Source organism: Microcaecilia unicolor, chromosome 5 (assembly GCF_901765095.1).
Source record: "Microcaecilia unicolor chromosome 5, aMicUni1.1, whole genome shotgun sequence".
Lineage (NCBI taxonomy): Eukaryota > Metazoa > Chordata > Amphibia > Gymnophiona > Siphonopidae > Microcaecilia > Microcaecilia unicolor.
The window spans coordinates 153,776,927-153,803,786 of NC_044035.1; the positions used below are offsets into that span (position 1 = coordinate 153,776,927).

At 41.0% G+C, this 26,860-nt stretch overlaps 1 protein-coding gene across 5 annotated transcripts in view; it reads left to right on the top strand.

The window, feature by feature from the left end:
• The window catches only part of P4HA1 (prolyl 4-hydroxylase subunit alpha 1), a 134,543-nt gene that overhangs the window by 67,233 nt on the left and 40,450 nt on the right, over positions 1–26,860 (top strand). For 3 of the 5 annotated variants that reach the window (XM_030203447.1, XM_030203446.1, XM_030203443.1), the window contains exons 8-9: positions 5,604–5,780; positions 26,097–26,167. In XM_030203447.1, the coding sequence (XP_030059307.1) occupies positions 5,604–5,780; positions 26,097–26,167 (248 nt within the window). Of the gene's footprint in view, positions 1–5,603; positions 5,781–12,156; positions 12,228–26,096; positions 26,168–26,860 lie in introns of all 5 variants that reach the window. The other 2 variants (XM_030203448.1, XM_030203445.1) reach the window with 1 other exon arrangement.

Here is a 26,860-nt window from a genome sequence, read left to right on the forward strand (position 1 = left end):
TAAGGAATTATTTTGCTTTAATTTGGCTAAATCATTGACATTAACCACTGATTTCTATTTGGGTATATGAGATAGGATGTAATTTTATTTGAATTATTTTTTTTGTTGTCTTATGTAAAGTTGTATTTTATTTTTATATAGAAAGAGAGAGATTTGTGTGCTGCCAAGAAAGTATTTTGAATGGCCTGGTTACAAATTTTTTATATTTTTTTAAAGCTTTATTGAAAATAGAATCAAAGACAATAACATTAATAAAACAGCTATCAAAATCAACTACCAGCTATTCCACTCCTCCCTTATCCCCCTTCCCCCCTAAACCTCCCTCTCTATCCCCACTTCCCAGGGATACTGCAGTGCCATTCATGTTTGGGATCCCTGATCTGGGGTGGATCGCCATGTCTCACAAACTCGCCAAATTTTATAAAAAGTAGTTAAATGTCCACTCCTCAGTGCAGTCAGCTTTGACATTTAAAATACAAAATCCAGTTTCTGAAGAATGCGAGACGTAGGTGGCAGGGATTGTTACTTCCAAAACATGCCAGAGCCAGTTCTGCAGCTGTAAACAAGTGAATCGCCAGCCTGTATTGTTCCACCTTAATTTCTAGAGGCTTGAATTATAATCAACAATGTTCTGCCCATTGAAGGTAAGGTTTGCATATTATTTATTGTAATATATTCAGAATAGATGTCAATATGATTGAACCTTAGGGCACATCCACCAAATGTGATGAAATGTTCCCCTGCCACCACAGTTTCTCTAGCAGTGATCAGAGAGGCGCGAGGATACATCTTACTCAACCGCTCAGGAGTATAATATCAACGATAAAAGATTTTAACATCATTTTCAGTTACTTTACTAGGTATAGAAATTTTAAACAGATATTTAAATCCCATCTCCCAACAGTTGGAGGAATAAGAATGATTTAGATCAGCTTCCCATTTAGATATATACTTCTGTAGAGGGGTATGGTACAGCAATAAAGTCATATATAAATGCAAAATACTGCCCCCCCCCCCCCATCCTCTTCCTATGGATCTTTCCAGCAAAGTTTCCTCCAAACAGGTCTCCCCGAGCCCTACGATATATAAAGTCTCTGACCTGCCTGTACTGAAAACCTTTCCCACCTCTTGGAGGTCTGAGAAGGCCCATTGTTTTAAGTGCTAAGTCCCCGGACCCTGGCGGGAACAAAGGAATATGCTGCAGTGCTGTCTGTAAATGATAGTCGGTCTGGGAAGAACTTGGTGTGAATCATGTACCAGGTGGACTCCCTGTGGCACCCTCCTAATCAACAATAAAAGATCTTTCCTTGGCAGCCAAAGGACCGCCCTTAAGGGACTGGTACCAATCCAAGCCAAGCCTGCTCCCATCTGACCCATTTTTTTTGGTGCGCCAGGAATCCAATCAGCCACCGCAGTTGAGCTGCCTGATATAATAAAGAAATAATTTGTGATACCTATACCCCCCTTAAGTTATCTCTGCCCACTCTTGGAGGCCTTTCCTCCAAATATAGGCAAAGACCCTTCTACGGAGCTGCACCAAAAAAACTTTCAGAATTGGAAGAGGGAGAGCCAAAAACAAATACAAGAGTTTTGGTAAAAGTATCATCTTTACCTTCTGGATGCAGGCCATCTAGGAGACAGTAAGGCCCTCTCATCTGTCAAGCTCCTCAAATAGCTCTTGGAGTTTGAAGGGAAAATTAACCTGATATAAACTCTCTCGTGTAGCAGTTATATTATCCCCCAAGTATTTATGGACTTTAACAGCCAAGGAAACACGAACCTTTGCTGCAAGCTCAATACCTCTAAGTTTAAATTAAGAATCTCAGACTTATTCATGTTTACCTTGAAGCTGGAGACTGCCCCATACTGCAGCAAGAACTCAGAGACCTGAGCAAGGGACTCCGCAGGGTTTATTAGAATAAGGAGAATGTCATCTCAAATAACGTCTTGTGCTGAGAAAGTTCATTAATCAATCCCTTAATCCCCAAATCAGCTCTTACTCTCTGAGCCAGAAGTTCTGTTGATATAGAAAATAGTAACGGGGACACAGCACAGCCCTGATGAGTGCCACGGTGAAGCTCAAAAGGCTTAGTATACAAATCATTCATTTTTAAGCTGGCCGGGGGATGTGCATATAGCAGTTTTTATCCAAGTCAGGTATCGATCCGCTATACCCATTTTGTCCAAAACCGAAAACATAAAAGGGCCAATACTCCATTTAAAAGGTTTTTTTCAGCATCAATTGACAAAAGTAGTGACAGTGTATGGTCTGCTTGGGTCTGCTGAAATAAATGTAGTAAACAGCTAAAATTAAAAGTTTGCCTTCCAAGAATGAACCCCACTGGATCCTCATGAATTGGTTTAGGGATAACTTGTTGGAGTCTGGGAGCCATAATTTTAGTGAAAATGTTATAATACTGATATCAAGTAGTGAGATTGGTCTATAATACCCACATCATCAAGGGTTCTTTCCTGGCTTCAGAAGCACCGTTACTGCCGGGAGCCTTCAGGAGTATGGGAGCTCAGTAGCTTCACCAAAGGCAGCAAAGACTCGCAGCAGCATGGGGGCCAGAAGCTTACCAAAAGATTTATAAAACTTTATAAATTAAAGTGATTAATCTCATTAAAGATCACAATTTTTATGTTTTTGACATTCTCTGCTGTTGCATTCAAGCTGTGAACACCCCTTTGGGCTGAGTCATCGTTCAAGAAGTTTAAAGCTGCCTTTAAAAGCTGGCTTTTTCAACAGGCTTCTTTCCCTCTGAATCTTAATTTTTCTAATGAGTTGGCGTTCATTGTAATCATTGTAGCCATTACCCATGCGTTTCGCCTTCTCTTCCCTTTCTACCTTCCCATCCCTTGTTTTCCATTGCTTTGGTTTGAATGTGCCTCCTCTTTCCTATTACACATTGTAGTTCCTTTCTTTTTATTGCTCTCATGTATTTTATTGCATTGTAAACCGCCCAGTTCTGCGAGTCAGCTTGAGTGGTATAGCGAGTTTTTATAAACTATAAAGATAAACCTTGATGAGTCAGCCCACTGTCATAAGAATATGTGAACATAAGAATAGCCACGCTGGGTCAGACCAATGGTCTATGTAGCCCATCTAGTTTAGCATCCCAGCTCTGACTATGGCTGTTTGGGTTCACACAGGTCCCCAGCAGATCCATAAGAGTAGATCAGGGGCTTTCCCAAATTTATCTGGCTAACCTTTTATTAACTTTTTTCTACAGGAACTTGACAAGCAAAAGTGTTAGTTGCCTTGACTGCATCATTTGGCAGTAGATCCCACAGCTTAATTTTGCACTGCATGAAAAAATATTTCATGTATTTTGTTTTCAGTCAGCTGGTTATTAGTTTCTTGGTGTGTCCTCTTGGTGTTGTTTGAAAGGATGAAACAGTTCCTTTTATCTCTTCCATCGCACTCATGCTTTCATTAACTTGTCATATACCTTCTAAGGTGTCTCTTCCATGCTGAAGAACCCTAACCTGTGTTTTTGTTTCTTCCAAAGGGATGCATTTGATCTCTTTATCCTTTTGTTGTTTTCGTTCTCTGAACCTTTTCTGTATCTTTTGAGAAGGGGCAGCCAGAACTGCACACAGAAGTTAATATGCACTTGCACAGAGGCATAAAGATATTCTTAATTTTGTTCTCCATTCCTTTTCAAATTCTTCACATTCTATTTGTGTTTTTTGGCAGTCATGACACACTGAGCCAACATTAGCATCTCAAAGATACTGGAGTATTTTCCTGACAAAGCTTTTTCTCTTGAGATGCTTTCTTGTTGTAATCAACAGGGCTCAAGACCCTGCCAGCAGGATCTGAAGCTCTGTAAGCTTCATACTGCATCCAGTCAAATTTAACTAGTTCCAAAGGAAATCGCTAGTGTTCTGGTAGCTGATTCAGGATACCTGGCTGTAAGGGGGAGTTTGTACTTTGTGACAGAGAAAGGACAGTTGCAGGTTTTGTTCAGATTGCTTGCCCAGAAGAGCGTATCGGCTTTCCCAAGACAAAGACCAGATTGCTTTGTTTTGCAAAAGGAAGGAGATTTGGAGTCAGACTTGTCCTACCAGAGCCTTACAAGTTCCTAAGGGTCTTGGACAAACTTCTTGCAGTATCTTGGGGACATACAACATACCTAGTTTGGTAACAGATTGCAGCAGCATCTGTTGTGCCTAAGTAGGGCTGACCTTAACAGATAGATCCATAGCAATGATAGGCTTTAAACACATCTCAATACAGACTTAGGAAATTTCCCTGGCTACAATATAATTCACATTTTATTTTTATCTGGATACAGCCTCTCATTGGGATGTTAAGTTTAGATAGTCTGCCTTCCTTGATTGTTTGTTTGAAGGGCAAAATTTGTTTTTTTTTCACTCCTATGACCTATTTTGATGGTTTTCAATTATCTTCCTTGACTTTTTATTTTTTGAACAGAGCAGAAGAGAAAATGACATCTCCCCAACAATTATATGCAAATGCCCATTTGTGATGAGCCCTTTTGGCCTCCGCCCCCCCCCCCCCCCTCCATTGTTTAATATATCCCTTAGCTAGGGAGTTATTTGTCTTGAAAAATTTCATTTTCTCTTATCTTTTACAGATATTCTCTGAAGGCAGCAGTTCACAAGTCACATAATTCTAACTGCCTCTCCTTTGGGAGCTCTCTCCACTGTCTTAGCTAAGAGGCAACTGAAAGCAATTGTAGATTGTAAACCACCTGGATGTTCTACAATTGACGATCTAGTAAATCTTTTATAATAGTAATAATGCTGCATATGCTCAATGAAGACTTTAGTCTTCACTAGAAAGCTCTGGAAATTCAGCCTGCTTGGTTCCATGTATGATTATATGGTCCAGTTGGGTGACTGGTGAACTGCTATGAGAACACATATTAAAGCATAATGAGCTTGGTTAGTACACATCTTGAGGAAAGAATATGGATGAGAACATATGAATGTGTCCTGTTAAACATAGGGTTTCTTGCTTTCCTCTTGTACCGCAGCTTAGACAATGGAATAGGGTGGTCCACTTGGGCCATGACCAACCAATACATTAGTAACTAGAGGGGCTTGGGGACAGATCCAGAGAGAGGCTGGTTTGGCCTCCTCCAACCAAAAAGATACAACATTGACTCTGTGTGTATAGGACCAGAATCGATAAGTGGCGCTCAAAATTTGGTGCTAAAAGAAATCAGTGCTAAGCATGATTCTATAAAGGGTGTGTACCCTTTATAGAACCGCATTTAGCGCTGATTCCCACACCTAACTTACATCTGCTGAAACCTTGCACCCAAGTTAGTCACCTGAGATGCCCATGGCCACGACCCCTTTTGAGTTACACGCTAGTAGAGTAGGTGCCATGCTTTACAGTATAACATGCAGCCAGATACACGTGCAAATTTTGAGTGCCAATTAACATCAATAATTGGTTGTAAGCAAGCAGTTATTAATGTTTATTGGCTTGTTTCTCAAGTGGTGTGTGCATCTTGGATGCCTTCCCAAATTTGGGCATGCAATTCTGGGCACTATTTATTGAATCTGGGGGATAATGCCTTGTGTCATGGAGCTGTTAAGCTTTCTTTCATTTTATTCTCTTCTAGACACCTCGTAGAGAGAAAAAACTGTTTTGCCGGTATTACAGTGGAAATAAGAACCCTAGGTACATTGTGGGCCCAGTCAAGCAGGAAGATGAGTGGGACAGACCTCGAATTGTGCGCTTCCTTGATATCATCTCAAATGAAGAAATCGCAAAGATTAAAGAGCTGGCAAAGCCACGGGTGAGCAAGTTTCCAAAGTTCTGGATTTGATGCTTTTGCATGATGTTTTTCCCCTTGCTGTTGCATGCAGTAGAGACTCAGGCTGATGCAGCCCCCTTCAAGAATAAACTTGCAAGCCACGCTTGCCCATGCAAGAAAGAAAACTTTTTCTTAGAGGGAAAGAAGAGCTTCATGTGATAGCGTGGAGCGGAAGCAGAAACCAGTAGAGGAGTATTCTGAATGTTTTAGGTGCTTGGTGTGCACTAAATAACACACACTAACTCACAATAAAGTTCATATTTCAGGTTAGCATGTGATAAAACAAAAAACAATATAAATCAGGGGTTCTTAATCAGGTGCCTACAAACCCTTGGGGAACCTGTGGATAGATTTCAAGGGGTCTATGAACTTGGATGAGAAAAAGATTGCAACTTTATTTTCACTAACCTTTAACTTAAATTTAACTTTTCAATAATGTAAAAATGTTTAACTTCAATCAATCTGACTATCTAAAACTATTATACCCTAAAAAAGAGAACCCAGGATAATTTGGTTGTGTGAAAGTACCTTTTTCTCCAAACACATATAATTGATAATTGTCAACATTATTTTTTTTTTTAATATTTTGATAACTGTATTTGAGCATAATTGGTTTCCTTCATAATACAATCTATATCTATGTATTTTATTTTATTCATTTAAATGCATGTTTCTGAGAGGGGGTCCAGAAGCTTCACTAGTCACATAAAGTGGTGCATGGCATAAAAAGGTTAAGAACCCCTGATCTAAATGAGACCTTTTTTTCCCTGCACATCCTTAGAGTATTGAAATCTAAATTTCAGCAAGTCACTTTATCAATGCAGCCTCTCCTTTCACAAAATTTGGGCAGGGCAATGAATTATATTAAAACTTGACATGCATTGTGTGTAAAGTACTGCATATATCAAATTATTGTGAAGAAATAGCAGTAGAATTGGTAGCTTGTCTATAAGAATGTTTTCCTTAAAGGAATTCTGCCAGAGCTAGTGCTATGGGAATGGTTGAACTCTCGCTCTCTCTCTCTTTTTTTTTTTTTTTAATTTAATCAAGAGGTCTTTATTAAACTTTGAAATACAAAGGCACACAAAAAAGAAACATAAGCCAAAGTTGTACAAAATGCATCAAAGAAATAGGGAATGGTTGGAACCCTGCTGCAACAATGAAAATCCATAATGTAATCCATAACCTAGTTGTAACAAATGTATTTCTATTATTCATGTCTTATTGTAAGCCACACTGAGCCCGCAAATAGGTGGGAAAATGTGGGATACAAATGCAATAAATAAATAAATAAAATATGATTGTACAAATGGACCAAATTGTTGCTTCAAAAGTATATATTTTATAGCCCCTTCAGAGAGTCAAGTAAAACTAGAGTTAAGGATACAAGGAGCAACCTAGTGGTTAGAGCAGTAAGATGAGAACCAGGGAAGACAGGTTTCAAATCCTGCTTCTCTTGCTGATGCTTCTTGGATCCTTGATCAAGTCACTTCTGTTGATTGCCTCAGCTTCAAAATTAGGAGCCTATTTACTAAGCTGTATGATGCATTAAGTGCATATTAATAAGGGTGTAAGGGGTCATGGACTTTCTATACCACCTTTCTGTGTTGCATTAATATCATGTTAAAAGCTTATTTGCAGTCAACATGTTACAAGACTTATTGTTTTGCCATAATACTGCACAAATCAGGCTTAGCATGCTTTAAATGAGCTGCATTGCATGCAAGGACGTGTAGTGCAGTCATTCTGTAAATGGAATAATGCACTTTGGAAAAATTTGCAAGCTGCATTATTCCAGGAAAATTACCAGCACTTCTGAAGTGGTGTTAACTTCATGGGAGTATCAGCATAAAAACGGATACTCCCAGGAATAGTCTTAAAACAGGCCAGCAATGTAACAAATTATCCCTCTCCCCATACACACCTCAGCTACAATAACTTTGTGTGTTTGTTTATTTATATGTTGTTATACCAGCACAGTCCTAAGCAGTGCATAGTTCCAAAATTAAAAATAAAAGAGGGAAAGGAATGGGGCTGGTCATGTTCTCTGCCTTACCTCCCCCCTCCCCTGAATGGACAAAAGTGCTGTTTGAAATTGAACCCTCTGTTGGGTATCTTTCCCTTGACCCTTCATACACTTACAAATCCCTAGTGGTTTGGGGGGGGGGGGGGGGAGGGCAGGAGCAGCAGCAATCCCCAGTTGCTCCTCTTGTGGTGGTACCTTTCTCCAAAATGGTGCTGACTGACCTGCACTCAGAACGTAATGCATCTTAGTAACTAGTGCATTTAGACTGTAAACACTTATTTAGAAAAATAGCCTACTATACATGAATGGTTTGCATTTGAGAAAATAAGTTTTTCCAGCATCCGCATATCTCTAATTCATACCGCTTTCAAGGCTTAATTAACTTAGAAAGTGCAGCACTAGCAAAACTTAAGCAGTCATGAGCTCTGCTAAAACTCACATGACACTCTGCTTTGCAGCACCCAAAAGCTATCTAGCCATGTCACATTTATATAGAAAGCAAGGAAAAAGCAGCAGCAATGTTTAAAATATGCAAGATGTTAATGTGTCTGAATTAGATAAGTTCATAGAAGAAAGCAGCAAATATTCATTGTGTAATAAATGAGCACACAAATTGCTCTCTCAGTTAAATCTTTCAAGCAGATGCATTGAGTAACACTGATAGGATATGTGACTCAACATCAGAGAATTCTTTGAGAACTTTTCTGAAGTTTCTGAACATGTATGCAGGATTCCCTACACATTGCAAGACCCATAGATTTATCAAGATGCTGGAAAGATGTTGTACATAAGGAGTTGGGAGTGTCAAAAAGGACCTCATTTTGCATGTGGGAAACACCAGTGAAAGACTGCATTCATAAATGAGATAGATTGATCCAGTAGTTCCAGAGAAAGAAGCCCCCCCCCCCCCCCCCCCCAAAAAAAAAAAAAAAAAACAACCTGATACATTTCTATGGGAGAAGGAGTTCCAGCTTATGTAACAGAAACTTGATTCATGTCCATCACCATATTCTTTTGAAACTGCCTTTCCCTTTTTTTACTGCTCTCCAGGAGACATAAACGTCTACAGGAAATAATTTCATAAGGCACATCACAGTCTCATAGTGTTGTTTCACTCCTACCTACTGGTTTGAAATTTCTCTGTTCTTTTCAGTAGAGTGGACCATCATTGTGCTGTGCTACCCCACATGTATCCTATACACTTAGTGTTGGTTGAATTGACCCCTTGGGCAGACGTCTCTTACTCTAAAACATGGCCTGTGTCAGGTTACCAATAAAGCATACTTGTTCCACTCTTGAAAGTCCTTTGTGCTTTTTTTTTTTTTGCTACTAGTTTATAAGAACCCATTTATACACAAAAGATGTCTATAAAATTACTCTCAAAGGGGCCCACCTGGTGGCTCAGATGGTAGGTGCTGTACACTGCCATGTGGAAGGTCCACAGTTTAATTCTCAGGATGAGACCTTCATTCCAGGGTCAATCAGGGCTGATGATGCTATGAAGGTAGTGTTCACAGCCCTTGAATGGGAGTGATCATGTGATAGGAGTGACACCCACCCAGGATTTTACGGTTTCAAAGGGACAAAGCCTCTGAACCAAAAATGGTCACTGCAGTGACCCAACGCTCTGGGTGGTAGGAAAAATATCTAAGTGATGCAAATGGTTGCGTATAGCACCATATCATAACCTGGTTCTGATTGAATTGGAAGAAAAGGAACTTGAGAGAACTTTGGGTCCTAAAAAGAAAATAAGCATAGATTTCTTTTAAACAGTAGATGAGCACAGAGAAACTGCTTTCTTCCTTGCAGTTTAAACAAGCTCTTTGTTAAAGGTAGGTTAGAAATACAGGGGCAGTTTGATTCCTTTTTTGAACTCCAGTATGCTTTAAGACGAGGTTCATGATATCTGATACTGAAACAGTATTACAATAGGTTGTGCATGTGCATGCTAACTTTTTAGCGCTCCTTTGTCTGGAGAATGGTTGCTCCAGTCAGTTACCCTTGACTCCCATACCATTTCTCTCCATAGACCTCATTAGGTTCATCCAAATATCTATTGGAGTTGTTAAATTAACATTCTGAAAAGTTGAAATTTGGTCTTAACTGATAATCTCCTTTCCTTGAGTCCTGCTAGACTAGTCCAGACCAATGGGTTATGTTCCCTCTACCAGTAGACGGAGACAGAGAAGTTGAAACTTTCCAGTGCCATCACCGGTATAATGAATGGTGCAGGCTAGAGCTTGTCCATATGCTAGTACCAAAGCCACTGACAAGCAAGCAAGTATATACAAAAAACAAGCATTCCCAAAGGGAATCCTCTGCAAATATTTGAATGAGATTCCGGAAACCAGAATGAATAGACAGTAAAGATGATGTAGAGTGATGCATGTGGGGTGTAGAAACCCAAAAGAGTCATATTTGCTAGACGTTTTGAGGCTGATAGGCACAGACAGACCAGGAGAGGGACTGCCTCACTTTCAACATGGATGGTGGTCGTCTTAGTCAATGCAATGACCAAGATGTCTACCTTAGGAACTTAGAGGAGCCTACCCAGCCTGCTCATCAAATTTTGTACTCTGTAGGACCTGTCCTGAGACTTCTGCTGCATCAGGTTTTCATCTGTGACAATACCTTGTGAAGGGGAAAAGCCTGAGGCCCTCAAGGATGGGGTCACCATCCTAGACCTCCTGTTAGGATGGAGGTACAGAGAGCCGAAACTTGTTGATCTGTAAGTGAGGTGAGTTTCTCCTAGCAAAATAGTCCTACAACCAGGTAGTTACCCTTCTCTTAGTGATAGCTTCCCCAACTTGTCTACATGTATAGGTGATTCTTCTGTTCTACCCTGTCTTCATCCAAGACAATCCTGTCAGACAACTGCAGGTGGGACTAGGACTGCTCATTCTCCGAATCCTCACGGGAGACTGTGGCCCCCTGAGGGAGGTTTATCAGTGCCTGAAGATTTCCAGGTCTAAGAGAGAGCATTGAGAGGCTTGTTGCTGCCCCCCACCCCCTTCCCCAGGAAGACCTGTAACTTGAAAAGGCTCTCCAGAGATGCCCGGTAAGGGCCTGGCAGAAATGCAGCCTAAAATTTATCATACGGCTTCCTAGGATCTCTGCCAAGGTCTTACTTTCTAGTGGCAGTAGGGGGGAGGGGTGTTACCCGAGTTAACCCCTTCCAGAATTGATTCTCCTTCAGGGTACATGAGAAAATGGCAACTGTTCCCCCATAGACATATCTGGAACAGTACATTGTAGGGAAGCGCCGCTAGTGTTGAGCGAGCCTTATGCTGCTCCAGACCCAAATTCAATGTCCCCTTCCCCCCCCACCCCCACCCAAATCACAGTAGGGTCAGTATGGAGTCAGCACCACTACTGGCTCACCAACTCCCAAACTCCCTGCATCACCTGCTGCCTGGAATGTGAAGCCTGGCAATTCTGCTGAAGACGTTCCCACCATCTGAGTGAACCCTCTGCTGGATTCTACCTCTGGAGGATCATTTTAGCCCCTGTTCCAGAACTGTTGCTCATTTGTCGTCTTGTTTAACTTTGTTGGGAGCACAGCTCTGTAGAGTCAATAAATTACAATGCAATATTTCTTTATCTTTTTTTTTCTGCTCCATCAGTAGAGGGCCCCTAAGGTGTAGGCAGGGGGAGTGAGGTGGTACAAAAAAGTATACTGGCCCCATCGGACAGAGGTCATATAGGCTGGGGTTGAGGCTCAGGGCTGCAGAGGGACAAAAAAAGATTTGAACTCCATCAGAGGAAGGACTGTGGCCTGACTCTGGCAATCACCTCTGGTCTAAGACCTCAACCTCTGGGCACAAGACCACTCCTTATACCAGTGGTGTCTCTGGAAGAGTTTCTCTACCACCATCTGCTGGTAGGAGGACACAACCTGTTCGGACTGATCTAGCAGGATCACTAGGAATTCATATTTGTCTTCAAAATCTTTAGGGAAGACAGTTGTCTCTGCATGACCTGCTAATTTTTTTTAGATTAAAATTTAGAATTAACTGAGATTAGAGTCTCTTCCTCTGATAGCAAAGCCCATTCTTACTTTGATTTGGATCCTGTTTACCTTTGTATCCGTTTCATCCTTCCCTTTGCCTGTTACATGAATATCCCTCTCAAAACCCTCTGAGATGCCATCTGTTTTAAGTGATGTGCAGTAGTTTAAAATACTTGCTTTTAATTTGTCATAACATTGTGGGATTGGCTGATATTTAGATCACTTCCCCAACCTTTTTCTTTGAAGGACTCTGATTGGTCAGGTGAATGATATTGGTACTTTTTATTGTGTAATGCAACATTTCTGATTGGTTGGCTTCACAGCTGAGGCGAGCCACCATTTCAAACCCCATAACAGGAGTCTTGGAGACGGCACACTACAGAATTAGCAAAAGGTAAGATTGAATGGTGCCTTGCACCATGACTCCTTATACTAAAGGGTCTTTGCATCCACAGCATCCAGAGAAATTGGAATTTTCTGTTAGCATGTTCTTAATGCTGTGACATTACCAAAAGGTCACAGTTTTCTGTTAAAAACAGATAAGTAAGCAACAAAATAAAAAAGCTGATGTAGGCAGAAACTTCTGCTTATAGCTTGCTTTTATTTTGGTTCCTCTTTTGACCAGTAGTATTTGAAGTTCCTGGAAGTTCCTATCTGTACTTTTTTTTTTTCCTATTATGAGTGTAAGTTGAGAAATTTATTATTCTATTTTTCCTTAGTCTGTAACTGTTTTAGTCTCTACTTTGCACTCTGGGTGGGTATTCCATGCATCCAGTACCCTTTCTGTGAAAAAATATTTCCTAATGATCAAGTGTATACTCCCATGAGTCCTTGTATTATGACCAGTAGTTGTAGAACTTTTTTTTGTTGAAAATGCCTTTCAGTTATGTGAATGTTTCTGTTATATGTTCCCTAGCTCGCTCTCTCTCTCTCTCTCTCTCTCTCTCTCAAATATTTAGATCTTTTAATCTCATCTCATAGGGCTTTAGGTGCAAATCATGTACCATTGTGGGAACTCTTCCCTGGACTGCCTCCAGCTTGTTGCTGTCTTTCAGGAGGTATGCTCAACAGAAATGAACAGATGAGATCTCACCAGTGACCTATGCTACAGCATAACCACATATTTTATTCCTTCCAAACCAACAGAAACTGGAAAGAATTATCCAAAAGGGGTTGAGAATGTGTATCTTATCCATCTGTCTGGAGGCAAAATAACTCAAAATTTAATAGAATGGGATGAAACTTGGTATGTGAGGGGAAAAATGGTAAAGAGATAGAGATGGAAAATGCCCCTATGGGAGAAGCTGTTCCAGCCTCTATAGCATAGAAACTTAAACACAATAAAACAGCAATTATGGAATTCCTTCTTTCACACTGCTGCTTCCTATTATCTACTCTCCCACACCCTCACCATAAACTGCCCTACTACCCCAGAAGCTGCTCCAAATCCCAAAACCTACCCCCTCAAACTATACCACCACTCAAAAAATCTGTTCTGTCCTCATCCAGTTACCCCCCCATAGACAAAACACGTACAGATTGTGTGTATGTGCGTGCACACACACACCCACCTACATATATTCTGTATATACTTGAATATAAACAAAGATTTATTTTGTTTTGGCCAAAACATCAAAAATTACATCTTGATTTATATTCAGGCCTACCCTCCCTCCCCCGTGGCATCTGACATTCCTCTCATTCCCTCCTTTCCCTGAGGTGTCCCACCACTGTGGCTGCCCCCCCCCCCCCCCCCAAACCAGAAACTCCACCTCCCTCTTCACCCTCCCATCGTGCAGGCAATAGCCACCCTTCCCCTCAGCCATGATGGTTCAGTGGCAAGCTTTGGCAGGAACAATCCCCATACGGTCTCTGTAGCAAAAATGTCTGCCACGAGTTCCAGCAGAAGTCCCTTGAGATTGCTGCTGCAGGTTATGGCAGCCAGTTTGGGATTTGAACAGGCACTCATCATCTTTCTTCAGCACGTTTTATTTACCTCCATACTTTTTTCTTTCAACTAATTTCTAATATGTCCTCTATGTAAAGTTGAATACTTAGACTGCATGAGTCTGTGTGGTACAGTATTAAAAGTTTTGTGAAATACAAGTACAGCACTAGTGCCTGACTGAGACCCAGTTAAAGAAATAAATTCATTTGACTTGAATCTGGTTGAAAATAAATTGCTGTATCTGATCCTGCAGCCTGTAGTTTCATTGCTTCATTGTCCTTTTATAGAGTCTCTATTGATTTATTCCCCTCCCCCCCACTGAAATCAAATTAACTGGCCTGAAATTTCTAGTTGCCTCGAGGGACAACCTCCGCCCTTCTTCCGCCCAACAGAACAACGTTTTTTTTTTCCCCAAAGATCTTTTGAACAAGACCTTCAGTGGATCTATCAGAACGTTTGTGACCTGCTTAATATCCCAGAATGTATCCCATCTGGTCCCAAGGTTTTCTCTCCCTTTTTTTTAAAAATGGATTTACACAAACCCCCTCTTCCATATATGTTGTAGCATCTACCATATTACCATATATGCTCTTGTCATCAATTTGTGATCAGTCCCTAGTCCTTTTTTCCATGAATGCTGAGCGGAATTATTGGTTTAATATTTCTGATTTATTTATTTCCTTAAAGTCCCCATTTTATCAATGGTTTGGTTTTCAGTGAAGAACTTTTTGTCAGATTTTTTTTTTGGTCTGGTTATCTCATACCACACTATAATGATCACTGATGCTGAGGATAGCTTCTTGCCTAGATACTAGAATCACTTTCTCCATTCATAAGTACCAGATCCATTATTGCTCTTTCTCTTGTGGGTTCTATTACCATTTACCATAGGCAAGCCCTTCTCGAGGAGTTCAGGATACCTCTACTTCTGACTCCACAAACAAGGTATTATACTACGGCAAGTTAAAATCTCCCACCACCATTATCTTCTTCATTCCTACCTTTCGAATGTCTTCGACTGGATCCCTCTCCAGTTAATCTGCCTGAATTGTTATAGATTTTATTTATTTATTTATTCAGAACATTTATACCCCGGTTTATACCATGAGAGCAGCCTCAAAGCGGCTTACAAAGAACTGAAGAGACAATTACAATGTCAGTAGAGAGAAAGGCACAGAGGAAGAAGGGAGGGGAAGAAACAGAAAAAATAGAGAATAAGATGAATGGCAACAAAAAGAATTTAAAGATGGTCCGCAAATCTGATGATAGAAAGGACTGCAGGCGTTATGATGAAGCTCAGGAATCGGCTGAATCTCTGAGTCTGCCTGTGCCAACTCCGACGATGAAAAGGCCATGACTCTTCGAGTGAGGTAGGAGTTCTGCTTCACATGAAGGTTTTCACATTCTCTCGAGGTCCTTTGCTTTTTTGTATTGTATAAGCAGGCCAATTATGAAAGCTAGGGCATCGGTGAGTTGCTAGTGATGATTTGAAATCCGCATCCACTCAAAAGCAATGGTTAGGAGGCTGGCTGGGGCAATGGTCAGTTGCTAGTGATGATTAGAAAGCTGCACCCACTCAAAAGCAATGGGTAGGAGATCATTCTAATGAGATTAGAAGAAGAAGGTAGATTAGAGGTCTAAAGTTCTTTGGCACAAGTAGTTGACTCTTAACATCGAAGTCAGAACTGCTTCTTATGAATTAGTGTAACCATCTGTCAGAGGTTTAACGGCTATGAGCCTACAGTCTACTATATCGGCCCTCGTGACTCTTCACTGCCCTCAGCAACAGTCCGTCCAAGCAATAATTCTTTCTAGGTTGGTCTGGTCAGCCTCAACAAGCCAACCAATGAGGAAGTGGCACAAGCCCCAATCCACAAATTGAAAGCCTCGACGGCGACTCAGCAGTGGCCGCAGACAGCAACCAGCGGTGATATCAGAAGAAGGCACGGCCTCTTCGCTCAGCTGCTGCAGCAACCCCAAGTAGTGCGGAGTTGCACTCGATGTTCGGCAGCAATCACCTCCCCAGACACTTGTGAGATGTCTAATGAGTTTTCTGGTGAGTCGTCACTCGAACCAACGAAATTGAATTTGTGGTTCTAAAGGCCTGCTAATATGGTTGTTGCGCTCCTATTAGAAGAAGATTCGTAGATTTCATTGCCGCCTAGTATAAACAGTTAGCTTTTAGCATATTAGTTCCCGATAGGACTTTTCGTTCGTTCGGGTTGTCAATGAACAATTTTTACTCGATATCTTCTACCTGTTATTATGTCAAACAGCTGCAGTCGTCGTTAGTGGCAAAAAACAACTCAGACGTGCGTCAACACAAGGTTCCACAAACCTTTCTAAAGTCCGTAATTCGGCCAAATGAAAATCTGTTTCAATTCTACTGACCCAAAGGATAGTTTAATGGTCAGTATTAAAGGTGTTGAAGGTCGTTTGGTACGATTTTGTCTGATTTTCTAGCTGGCTATTGTCGGAGCTAACTATAGCACTTGCTGCCTCTTTTCCTAATGCTCCTGCATCTGTTATTTTGATATATGTAATTTATATATTGATATTTACCTTTTTGTGTGAAGATGCATATTGAACAGAAATGTGTTACTGAAAATACCTAACAGGCAAGGGTTAACATAGAACCAAATGACATTTTTTTATAAAAAATGGAGGAAAAGATCTCAGATGCTCAACATAATTGACCACAACTTGTAGAACAATTTCTGCTGTTTTTGCAGTTGAGTTTCTTTGTCATTGATCAGAAAAAAACTCCTTTTATTATTTTTATTCTTTTTGTTGATTTATATCGCGTATATTTCATTTATCACTTAAAAGTCTTTATCTTATTTTTAGGACTGAAAAATTATTACTTGCACTTGAATAACAACTAGCTTCAAGTCTCCGATAGTTTTGTGATACCGTGTTTCCTGGTTTACTTCTGATGCTAGATAGCTCAACAGAGTGCTGTTGTTTCGCCGCAGCTTTTTCAAGAGCTTCACTTAGGGTCCTGTTTACTAAGACATTCTAGCATTTTTAGCATGCACTAATGCTAGAGACACTCATATACAGTACACTCCATTTAAGTGCATGTCTGATAAGCACATGCTCTGTTTAACTGCATACCGTACTTTGGTCTCGTTTTTGGCGCCATCAATTTCTATGGGGACAAACTTCAATTTAGCGCACCACTGATAAGTGCAAGATTCGCTTATATGCATGGTTTAAGACCACTCCTCTGCAGGAAAGACTCCGCATAAGTGCGCGCATGGAATATGGAAGCCAATTGGTGCCTGACAACCAACGAGATTTCAAATATACCGCCCCTTTAATTGCCACAAGCAGAATAAGCAAAAGAATGTTGTTAAGAGTGCACACTGGGGTCGTCGTCGCGGCGGAACTGTAAGACTTTAACACTGGCTGAACGAATAGAAGTTCTTAAAAAATTAGAAAACAAACAAAGTCAAGCATCTATTGCTAAAGAATATGGTTTCAATCCCAGTCAAATTTCACGTGTTTTGAAGCAGAAAGGCCAGCTTCTGGAAGACTGGCAAAACAATACAAATCCACAACGGAAACGAAAATGGGCGGGAAAAGCTGAGGAGGTAGAAGATGCTCTTCTTCGGTGGTTTTCTCGAGTCAGGAGCAGACAAATTCCTGTCAGTGGTCCACTGCTTATGGAGAAAGCTAACCAGCTAGCTGAAGGTCTTGGACTAACTGAATTCAAAGCCACTGTTGGATGGTTGGAAAGATGGAAGGAGAGGAACAACATAAAATTCAAGAAACAGCATGGTGAGAAACAAGATGCTGATGACTTTGGTGCTGAAAATTGGATTGTTTCAGTTCTTCCTACAATCTTGAACGAGTTTGCACCTCATGACATTTTCAGTGCTGACGAAAACGGTCTCTACTGGCAAGCGATTCCTGATGGAACACTTGTATTCAAACATGCCAAAACTATTGGAGGTAAAACGTCAAAGGACCGACTGACGATCCTCCTTTGCTGCAATATGGTTGGGAGTGAGCAGTTGGACCTCCTCATCATTGGAAAGAGCAAATAGCCCCATTGCTTCAAGAAAGTTAAGCGACTTCCTGTGTCATATGAGGCTAACGCAAATTCATGGATGACTGGGGAAATTTGGAAGCAGTGGCTAAAGAAGTTAGACACTAGAATGCGGTCACAAAAGCATCAGATTTTGTTGCTTTGTGATAATTGTGCTGCACACAGGGATGATGTCAGGCTGTCTAACGTCAAGGTGGTCTTCCTGCCACCAAACACTACCAACCTATGGATCAGGGCATAATAGCCAATTTCAAACAACATTATCGGGCTCTTGTGCTACGTCGTCTGAGCGTTATGGATGACCACACTGGCAAGGATAGACGTGCTGTTGAACTGGCTCGTAATCTATCACTGTTGGATTCCCTACATATGCAGAAAGAAGCCTGGAATCATGTTACACAGGCAACCATTGTGAACTGCTACAAGTGGGCAAACTTTGTTAAGGATGTGGAGAGGGACGAAACAGATGCAGCTGTTGCAAACTTGTCAGATGAACAGGTTATTGACATCTCAGCCGGTGTTACTGAAGAGGAGTTTCATCGCTATGTAGCTGTTGATTACGATCTACAAACAGCTGACGACAGCACTGATGTCGAGATATGCGCCTACACACAGGCAACAATGGCTGATGATGAAACAGATGATGAAATGAGCAGCGAGGCACATGCTGATGAAATTCAACAACCTCCTCCTGCCACTTTTGCAAGAGTGCTGGAGAATCTCAACACCGTGCGGGCCTGTCTGGAGGCCACTGGATGTCAGTGCTATGACAGTATTTACCGTCTGGCAGACTTAGTCTATGGAACTCACAGACCCAATAATGTATACAGGACTATAACTGATTACTTCAAGTAAGCCTAACGTCAGTTAACTGTACATATAATAATAATAAACAGTACTGTACTTATGTTTATCAGATGTTAAGCTTCTTTGGGTCACAACGGTTAAGTGTACGCTCCGATTAACTGCATGCATTTCTTTGGTCCCAGACCCTTGCACTTAAGTGGATTGCACTGTATTCCTATAGGTGTCTCTAGTGTTAGCATATGCTAATTTTTAGTGCTCGCTAAAAATGCTAGAATTCCTATAGCACAGCTTAGTAAACAGGGCCCTTAATATTCTTCCTGATCAGTCCTTTACAAACATCCAGTTTTACTTCCATGCATGTTTCTCTTCGCTGAAGTGTTATGCAGAGAGGAGGAGGGCCAAAGAACAAGCAAGCTAATATTCAAAAGTAGATGGTAGCACAAGTGAATTTTCTACTTCTGAAGGCATCACTTCCAGATTGGCTCCACTGAGTTTCCAGGAGGTTCCTTTTGTAACTGAAGTTTGTGTGGCCTTATTTTTCTATGTGAATGAAACCATGCCAACTCCTGTATGGTGCTGCAGAGTGTGACAGCCTTTTGAAATCCTTGTCACAGCAGCACATTGCAGGCATTTTAAATCCAGTATGCTGTCTTTCATCCCAGATCAATTCACTCTTATTGAAATTAACTTGGATAGACTCATGCACATGGGACTAGTATGTACCACATGCAACTTTAAGCTGATGGAAAAAGGAAGTAATAAATATAGAGTACTCGGGGAGCACCTTTTTGATGTTCTACCACTCTACACGTATATCAGAAGGAGATTGGGATTTGGGATCAACACACACTCACACTCTCCAAATATGCATTTAGGTGTACCTATGGCTGCATTTGGAGGGGAGAATGGGGTTTGACAGTGGATTTGAGATCAGCAAGCCACGATACTCACACACACAGACAGACAGACAGACACATACACACAGATAGAGGCCAACCAACATGGCTTCTGGGACTTTCAACAGCAGTCTGCAAGATGCTGCTGGAGCTTGTGACAGCCATTTTGAGATTGGAATCGGCATGGGTGGGAGCAACTGAGGATTGGAGCCAGCATGGGCAAGAGCAATCTCAAAATGGCTGCTTTGACCTCCAGTGACAGTCTCAGAAGCCATTTTAAGGCAAGAGCAGGCGTGGGCATGAGCAGGAGGGAGTGGGGATTGCTTCTGCCCCCATTAGCCACCAATGACATGGTAGACCCAGGAGGGGAGCTGCCGCTATGGGGGAGGGTGAGGTTCAAGAGGGGGCTGCTGCTGGCGAATGGGACTGGGAGGGGATCTTTTTGGTCAGGTGGGGGCTGTTTGGGGGCAGGGCCAGTTTCATTTTAGGCTTTGGTTTCTACCAAAACCAAGTGCCAATTTCAGTAGCAGATTCGGTTTTGTTTGGGCTGTACAGACATGCAGACACACACACACACATGATCCTAGTGTACACATGTGTAAGATCCCCATGGCTGCGTTTGGCGGCAGGAATTAAGTTTTGATGGTTTGATATGGACTTCAGATCTGTTGGCATTAGTAGAACTGTATGGGTCTAGCTAATGGAATAGCAAGTCAGAAATCAGGCACACTTGCAGCACTGTGCGGGATGGGGCACATTGTTGGAATATCAGGGGCCACAGGTCATGATTGAGGTACATGGGCAGAGAGGATGTATTTCTCAGTACTAGAAAAATAGTAAGTACATTGCTGGGATTGGGTGTGTGTATGCATGTTTTTAATTTATAGCTTCTGTTTAGTGTGCTTGATGCCAGCTGTCAGTCATTTGATACTAAATTACTTGTCTACTTTAGCCAGTATAGTAAAGAGCCTTGGATGGATAATAGTCAGAATGAGGAAAGCCATTGACATGGGATTTTTTTTAAAAACTCATACTCGGGGGGGGGGGGGGGGGGGGTGCATCAGCAAAGGGGCCTCCTTTGTGGGTAAACTCCTGTTTTGTCATTCATTTCACACCAATCCAGACAAGTCGGATAGTGTCACCCTGCCAGCAGAGAGAGAGAGAGAGAGAGAGAGACAGAGAAAAATAGCTCAGAGCTGACTTCATTCCTTTTAAAGGGGACTGGTGCTGCCTTCAGGTCCTTGGCATCTTATGTCAAAGCTAAGATGACCAAAGACAGCTGTTAATGTTTTGGGTTTCTAGTTCGCCACCAAAGCTGAACATGATGCACCCCAAAACAGTTTAACGGTCACTAACCAGGAATGAGAGAATTCCTTACACCAAAGGTGCAACTACCTTCAGAGTGGGCTACAACATACTAATAAAGTTTCTGAAACTGAGACTCTTTGACTGTCAAGGCTGCTATTTGTTGATGGGAATAAGCTGAAGGAAACTAGTATGTTTATTTATTTCTTATACTGCCCTTTAACAAGTCAACAAAGTAGTTTACAGACTAAACAAATGAAAGGAACTACAATTCATATAGGAAAGATCACACAGGGGAAAAAGAAATCACACATCCCCATCGGCACCACAGTTTCAAGCCTACTTTCAATGATGTCATAAATCCAGGAAATGTCATTTCAGAATGGTTGTCGGTAGGAAAACAAATAAAACAAGGCACTTTTTTACTAGTAGATGCAAACTGCACGTGATAAGTTGAAGGAATAGAAAGACGATTTGCTATGACTGATCATAGAGTTTGTGAAGGGGTGTATGGTGAAATGACAGATGATAAATAAGGTGGTGAATCCATATGAAGACCCTTGTAAGTCAGAGTTAGGATTTTATGTTGAATTCCGAATCCAATTGGAAGCCAATGGTTACTAGCTCTTAGGTGCTGTGATAAAGTGTGTCAGATGTGGTCTGAGGTGGCAGTCCCCTGCAGGACCTGGCAGCAACATGCATGACAGGCACCATTATCATTTAGAAGAATTTTTTGAGCCAATATTCTTTGGAAACTGAAGTATAAAACTTGGAAGAACCGGCTGTGGACCTACTTGGGGGTTAGGTAGAGCACCTCCATGAGTGGACCTCATATCAACTCACGAAAACTCCAAGAAAGCAAATTCTTCAGCCAGAGAAAGAAAAGCAAGAGCCAGTGGGCTGCACATTCTTGCTAGGAGCCTGTAAATTTTGGGGTCTGATTTCTGAAGGGACCAGTCAGGAGTGGTACATAACTTTTTGCCCCAGTCAGATGATTCCTTCCAGGAAGATCCCTTTCATTCTCCTTTTACAGCTTTGGCCGTTGAGAGAATAAGGCAACATAACAAGAATACTTAGTGTCAATTGATAATATTTGGTGGTGCAGAAGAGGACCACATATTGGACTTATGTTGGAGATTGAAGCCTCTGCAAGCCTTGGTTTTTGGGGAGACACTATTTCCCTTCGGGGATCTATTTCTTAGTTGTCTTCTTCCGCCACAAAGATTGGTGTGAAAACAAATGCACAGCTCTTACAGTGGGCAGAGACTGGCTGTAGGATACAGCCATAGAAGTTCCCTTGCTATTCTTTTGGATGGTATATTCTCCTCTAGTGAGTTGAGCATTCAAGCCCACTATTTAGAACCCAAATTTAGTCCTGAGGGCTCAGTCCACCCCTACTCTCAAGCCTCACAAGGAACCATCTCATTAGATCTTGGGGGCAGAGGTTGGTCTCATTGAGTAATTTTAAAGGAAAGAGTATATCGGTGCCCAATACTCTTCCCCTTTTGTGGATACTGTTTCTTTCCTGGTAGAATCAGGTTTTCTGTCTTCTGATGGTAATGAAGTCAGGTGAAATAGGTCAGGACAGGAGTAACCATTCTCAAGTCAATTGTCTTTGAGATGTTTAAGTGCCCAGTTCTTGCTGAATTTTGGATTGGTGTACTGATGTGTCCTAATAAGGAGCAGTGATTTTTAAGGTATTGATTCAGGAGCAGTCAAGCAGTTGATCATCTTGGACCATACCAGCAAGTGTTGTTGGGTCCAGAGGGCTTTCAAGCCTCTCGCTTAGAGTGCAGGAATCCTGTTAGGCAGAATATATCTAGGCAGAGCTTGGATATTTCACACTGGACTGAGAAGCTTTGGCAACTCCAGTGTTTTGACAACCAGTGTTTAAACACGCGTGGCTGGGGCCTGCACAGAATGGCGGGCACAGCTCTGGCCACCTTGTTGGGCAGACTGGATAGATTGCCCAACAAGATTTATCTGCCATCATTTACTGTCAGGCATGGATGATAAGGAAGGGGAAATTTGGACTTACCTGTTTAATTTCCTTTTCTTGAGTGTTAAGTTAAAAAAAAAAAAAAAAAAGGGAGCAACACCAATGGCTGATGAAGAAAACGTATTGGTGATTACTTAAATTTAAAAAATGTTCAATAAAATGCATTGAAAACCAAAAATTAAAACCTGACATGGCTATTTTCACCCATAGGCTGCATCAGGTTGATGGTGAACACATGCAACTGAAAACACACACAAGATAATACAATGATTGACTAAAATTAAATGTTTATTCATTTAGTTCATGTTAACAAACACAAATAATGCAACATATGTAATAAAACAAGAACAGAATAGTATCCTTCATACATTAAAAAATGCGCATCCTATTTAATCTGATATGAAGGTGTATAGCAAGACCCCAGTGGTTTCTATAAGAGATTTGTAAAAGTACCACTACAGAAAACATCAAAACTTTATAAATATATGTATTTAGAAACATACCAGCTAGATTCCCAAAACAAGTATTTCCTTTTAATTAACAGGAAAACTGGTCACAGAAACAAATACTTTTTCTATACAGGAAAAGCGTTAAAAAAGTGGAGAGTAATAAAATCTTAAATCTAAGCACTAATCCCACTGTTAATACATGAGAACTGAAGCTAAATGTGAAAACATTTCCATATTCAATGTCCCCAAAATATGACCATATAACTAATTACACACTAATAAAATCAATTTTAATAAAAAGTATCAATATCAAGGGGGAGGTGTATGTGTATATATATGTAGATATAGATATAGATACCTTGTATTTTTACACATATAATGCGTGTGTTGTATACATTTTTATAGATCGTGCCTACCCCTTGTGGGCTATATGCGTGAGCGCACTATACTAGTACATTTATAGTAAGATGCACTAATTGCAAAATTAGCACACCTTTTCTAAGGCCTCTTCTTTTTAGGGTGTTTTTTTTATTAGGTTTTGTGCCCTAATACCTGCAAAAACCTAAAAAGAAAAGCCCTTAAAAACAAACGCGTTAATTTAGCAATTAACGTGCTTTAGAAAAATAAACTGGTATAGAGCGCTTTGTATGCGCATTATACGCCTTTTTAATTTTTTCATAGACACTCAGTTTGCACACAATTATATGCATGGACATGTTATTTGCATAAAATTATGGTGTATATATAGGTATGTGCACATTCATATAGATAACTGTGAGATAATACAAATAAAGATAAGTTTGCATAACCATAATAATTAAAACACTCTCCTAATAAACACTAAGCCTAACTGAAGCACATGAAAGCCATTCTCTGAGAGAACTACTGAATTTAAAATTGCTATTGGTGAATGAAAGTGTCTTACACTATTACCATCAATTGAAATAAAGGTCAACAATTATTAGAAGTGTCTCACATCAGTACTAGAAGTGAAAGACTTATGCTTGCCTGCATTACGTAACAAATAAGAAATAAACAGCTGTACCATATTGTATAAATACTGATTACTGCCTTCCTTATATTGAATATACCTTAGAGCCAAGCAGTGCTAAAAAATATGTAGTTATATGGGACATGTAAAATTTATTGTAGGGCAATGCAAATAAAAATGTGAATGTATCACCCTGTTTAAAAAGTGTATATCAATGCTCAGAGCATAGCAGTAAACATGACCCTAGATATGGATAATGCCAGACCAATCCAGAACTACCCATGGAAGCCATGGCAGTCAAATCTGTCATTCAGAAAGCTAACAGTGAGTATGTTCTAGTCATATCGTTGATGTATGGAATTCTCATTCCTGGGTTAATGATCATGAAGTGATTTTTGACTGCATTAGGTTTGGCTTTGGTGGTGAATTAGAAGTCCAGAACGTAATTGCCTTCACTTGTCGGCTTTGACATAGGATACTGAGGAACTGAAGGTAGCACCTGATGTCAGCTCTAAGCTGTTTTTTTTTCTCTGGCTCCATCTGCTGGTAGGGGGTCATAATCTACTCGCCTGGACTGGACTGGTCTGGCAAGGAAAGGAAGTTGATAGATAAGTCCAAATTTCACCTTTACCTGCAGAGAGTCTCTTTGAAAGTCACTGCCTTAGTGATCAGGAGTCTCAATTGTTAATGCTGGTGATAGGCATGTAGCCCCATCACTAAAACATAACCGGGTTCTAATTCAGTTTTACCTGTGCTTTTAAGTTGGATGATGTTGGAAGGTTTAATATCTATTTGTATGTGATGAGGCCTGCTGTTGGGGCAGCAGGACAAAAGACCACAGCTGTCGACATGTTCTGATGATGACATGGAAACTTAGCTACTTCATCAAACTATTAGACTAAAGGGTTTGTAGTTAAAAAGCTCCTTGGAGGAATATGATCCTTGACCTGCACAGAATCTTACTGGATACTTCACCAAAGGGTTTGAGTCGGTGTTCATATGTGAAAGAGGAGAGATGTTGCTGGGCGAATCTAGTCAGTTGGTTTGCCAGTTTCTCTCTGAACAGTTAGCCTGTGTAGAAGAATTTAAGAGCTCTTTGGATATGAGAGTGAAGAAGTTTTCTGCTTTGATCTTCCATGGTAAAAACTGCTGATGTCTGCATTACAAAGCCTTTGGAAGTATATGATGAGGAATTTTCACTTATTTTTATAGACTCCATTGAAACAACATCCTCTGCTGTCTCATCTCTTATCCCAGGGTGTGCATTTAGCCAAGCGGCCAGGAATGCATTATGGTAACATTGAGTCCAATTTAGAGAATGCAGAAAACAGATCTTCCAACGTCAGGGTTCTGTCAACCCTGTCCAGTATAGCAGACACCTTGGGTGACCCACTACATCTGGGTGCCCGTGATTACTTAGATCCCTGTAACCAAGAAGCTTTTATGTACCTCATCCGCTGTACATGGGGTTATGTATAATTTTACTTCTTCAGTATTGACTTTCCCAGAGTATGGCAAAAGATTGCCAAACTTCTGAAGGACAAGAAATTCTCTGTGAAACTTATCAAAATAATTTTATAAACAGTCTCTAATGAAAAGTGAAAGGACATCCCAGGCTGTACTTGAATATAACCTCTTGATTTGAATTGTTCTAATTGATTTGGATAAGGGAGTACCCCCTGCTGATTCTCTATATAGATTGCCACTGTTCAGCATGGCATCTCCAACCTTGACCAATCAGAAGTTTTCCTGTGCCAAATGGATTGACAACCAAAAACAACAGTTGGTACTAAAGGTCCTTTCTCTTTTTGTAGTTGAAACGTGCTACAGTGCATGACCCAATGACGGGGAAACTCACCACAGCACAATACAGAGTCTCTAAGAGGTAAGGGCCAGGCTTCTAGCAGTGAACTTGAATTTGGGGGGGGGGGGGGGGGGGGGGGGGAGGTTGTGTTTAGGAGCTGCATCTCTGGAGTGATGAATGCAGAGTAGAAATGGTTCAGGAGATGGTTACCAAAATGGTTTAGTATCTGTACCATGAATTATGTGAAGCAAGACTTCAGGATACATTGGATAGAGAATATATATAGGTTAATATTCAGCCTGTGGTGGTGAGTGACTTACAAGTTGCTTGCGGCTGTAGGCTGACTTAACCCCAGATATACAATGCAAGGTCATACATGGCTCCCGGCATTGAGTATCTGGGTATAACTACCAATCTAGAAGCTGACCGGGCACCAGCTGATATTCATACCAGTGCCCGGTTAACTTGCTGCATAAAGTTAGGGCTACGGTTTGCTGTCCTGACTTTATGCAGTTACTTACAGGCAGATGATCGAAAGCCCCGCGCTGTTCCAAACAGCGCTCTAAAATAGCGCTGGAACACCGCGGGGTGCTATTAGACCTATGATCAGAGATAATGCATGCAAATTTAAGCAGCACAATTATTTCTGATTGTGGGGTAGAAGTGCGAGAGAATTGTGCCTGAGCATTCGCTCAGCACAATCCTCCCGCACTTGTTTGACAGGTCTGGGCTAGAGACCAATGAAAAGAGAAGGATGTCCATCTTTAAATCGGA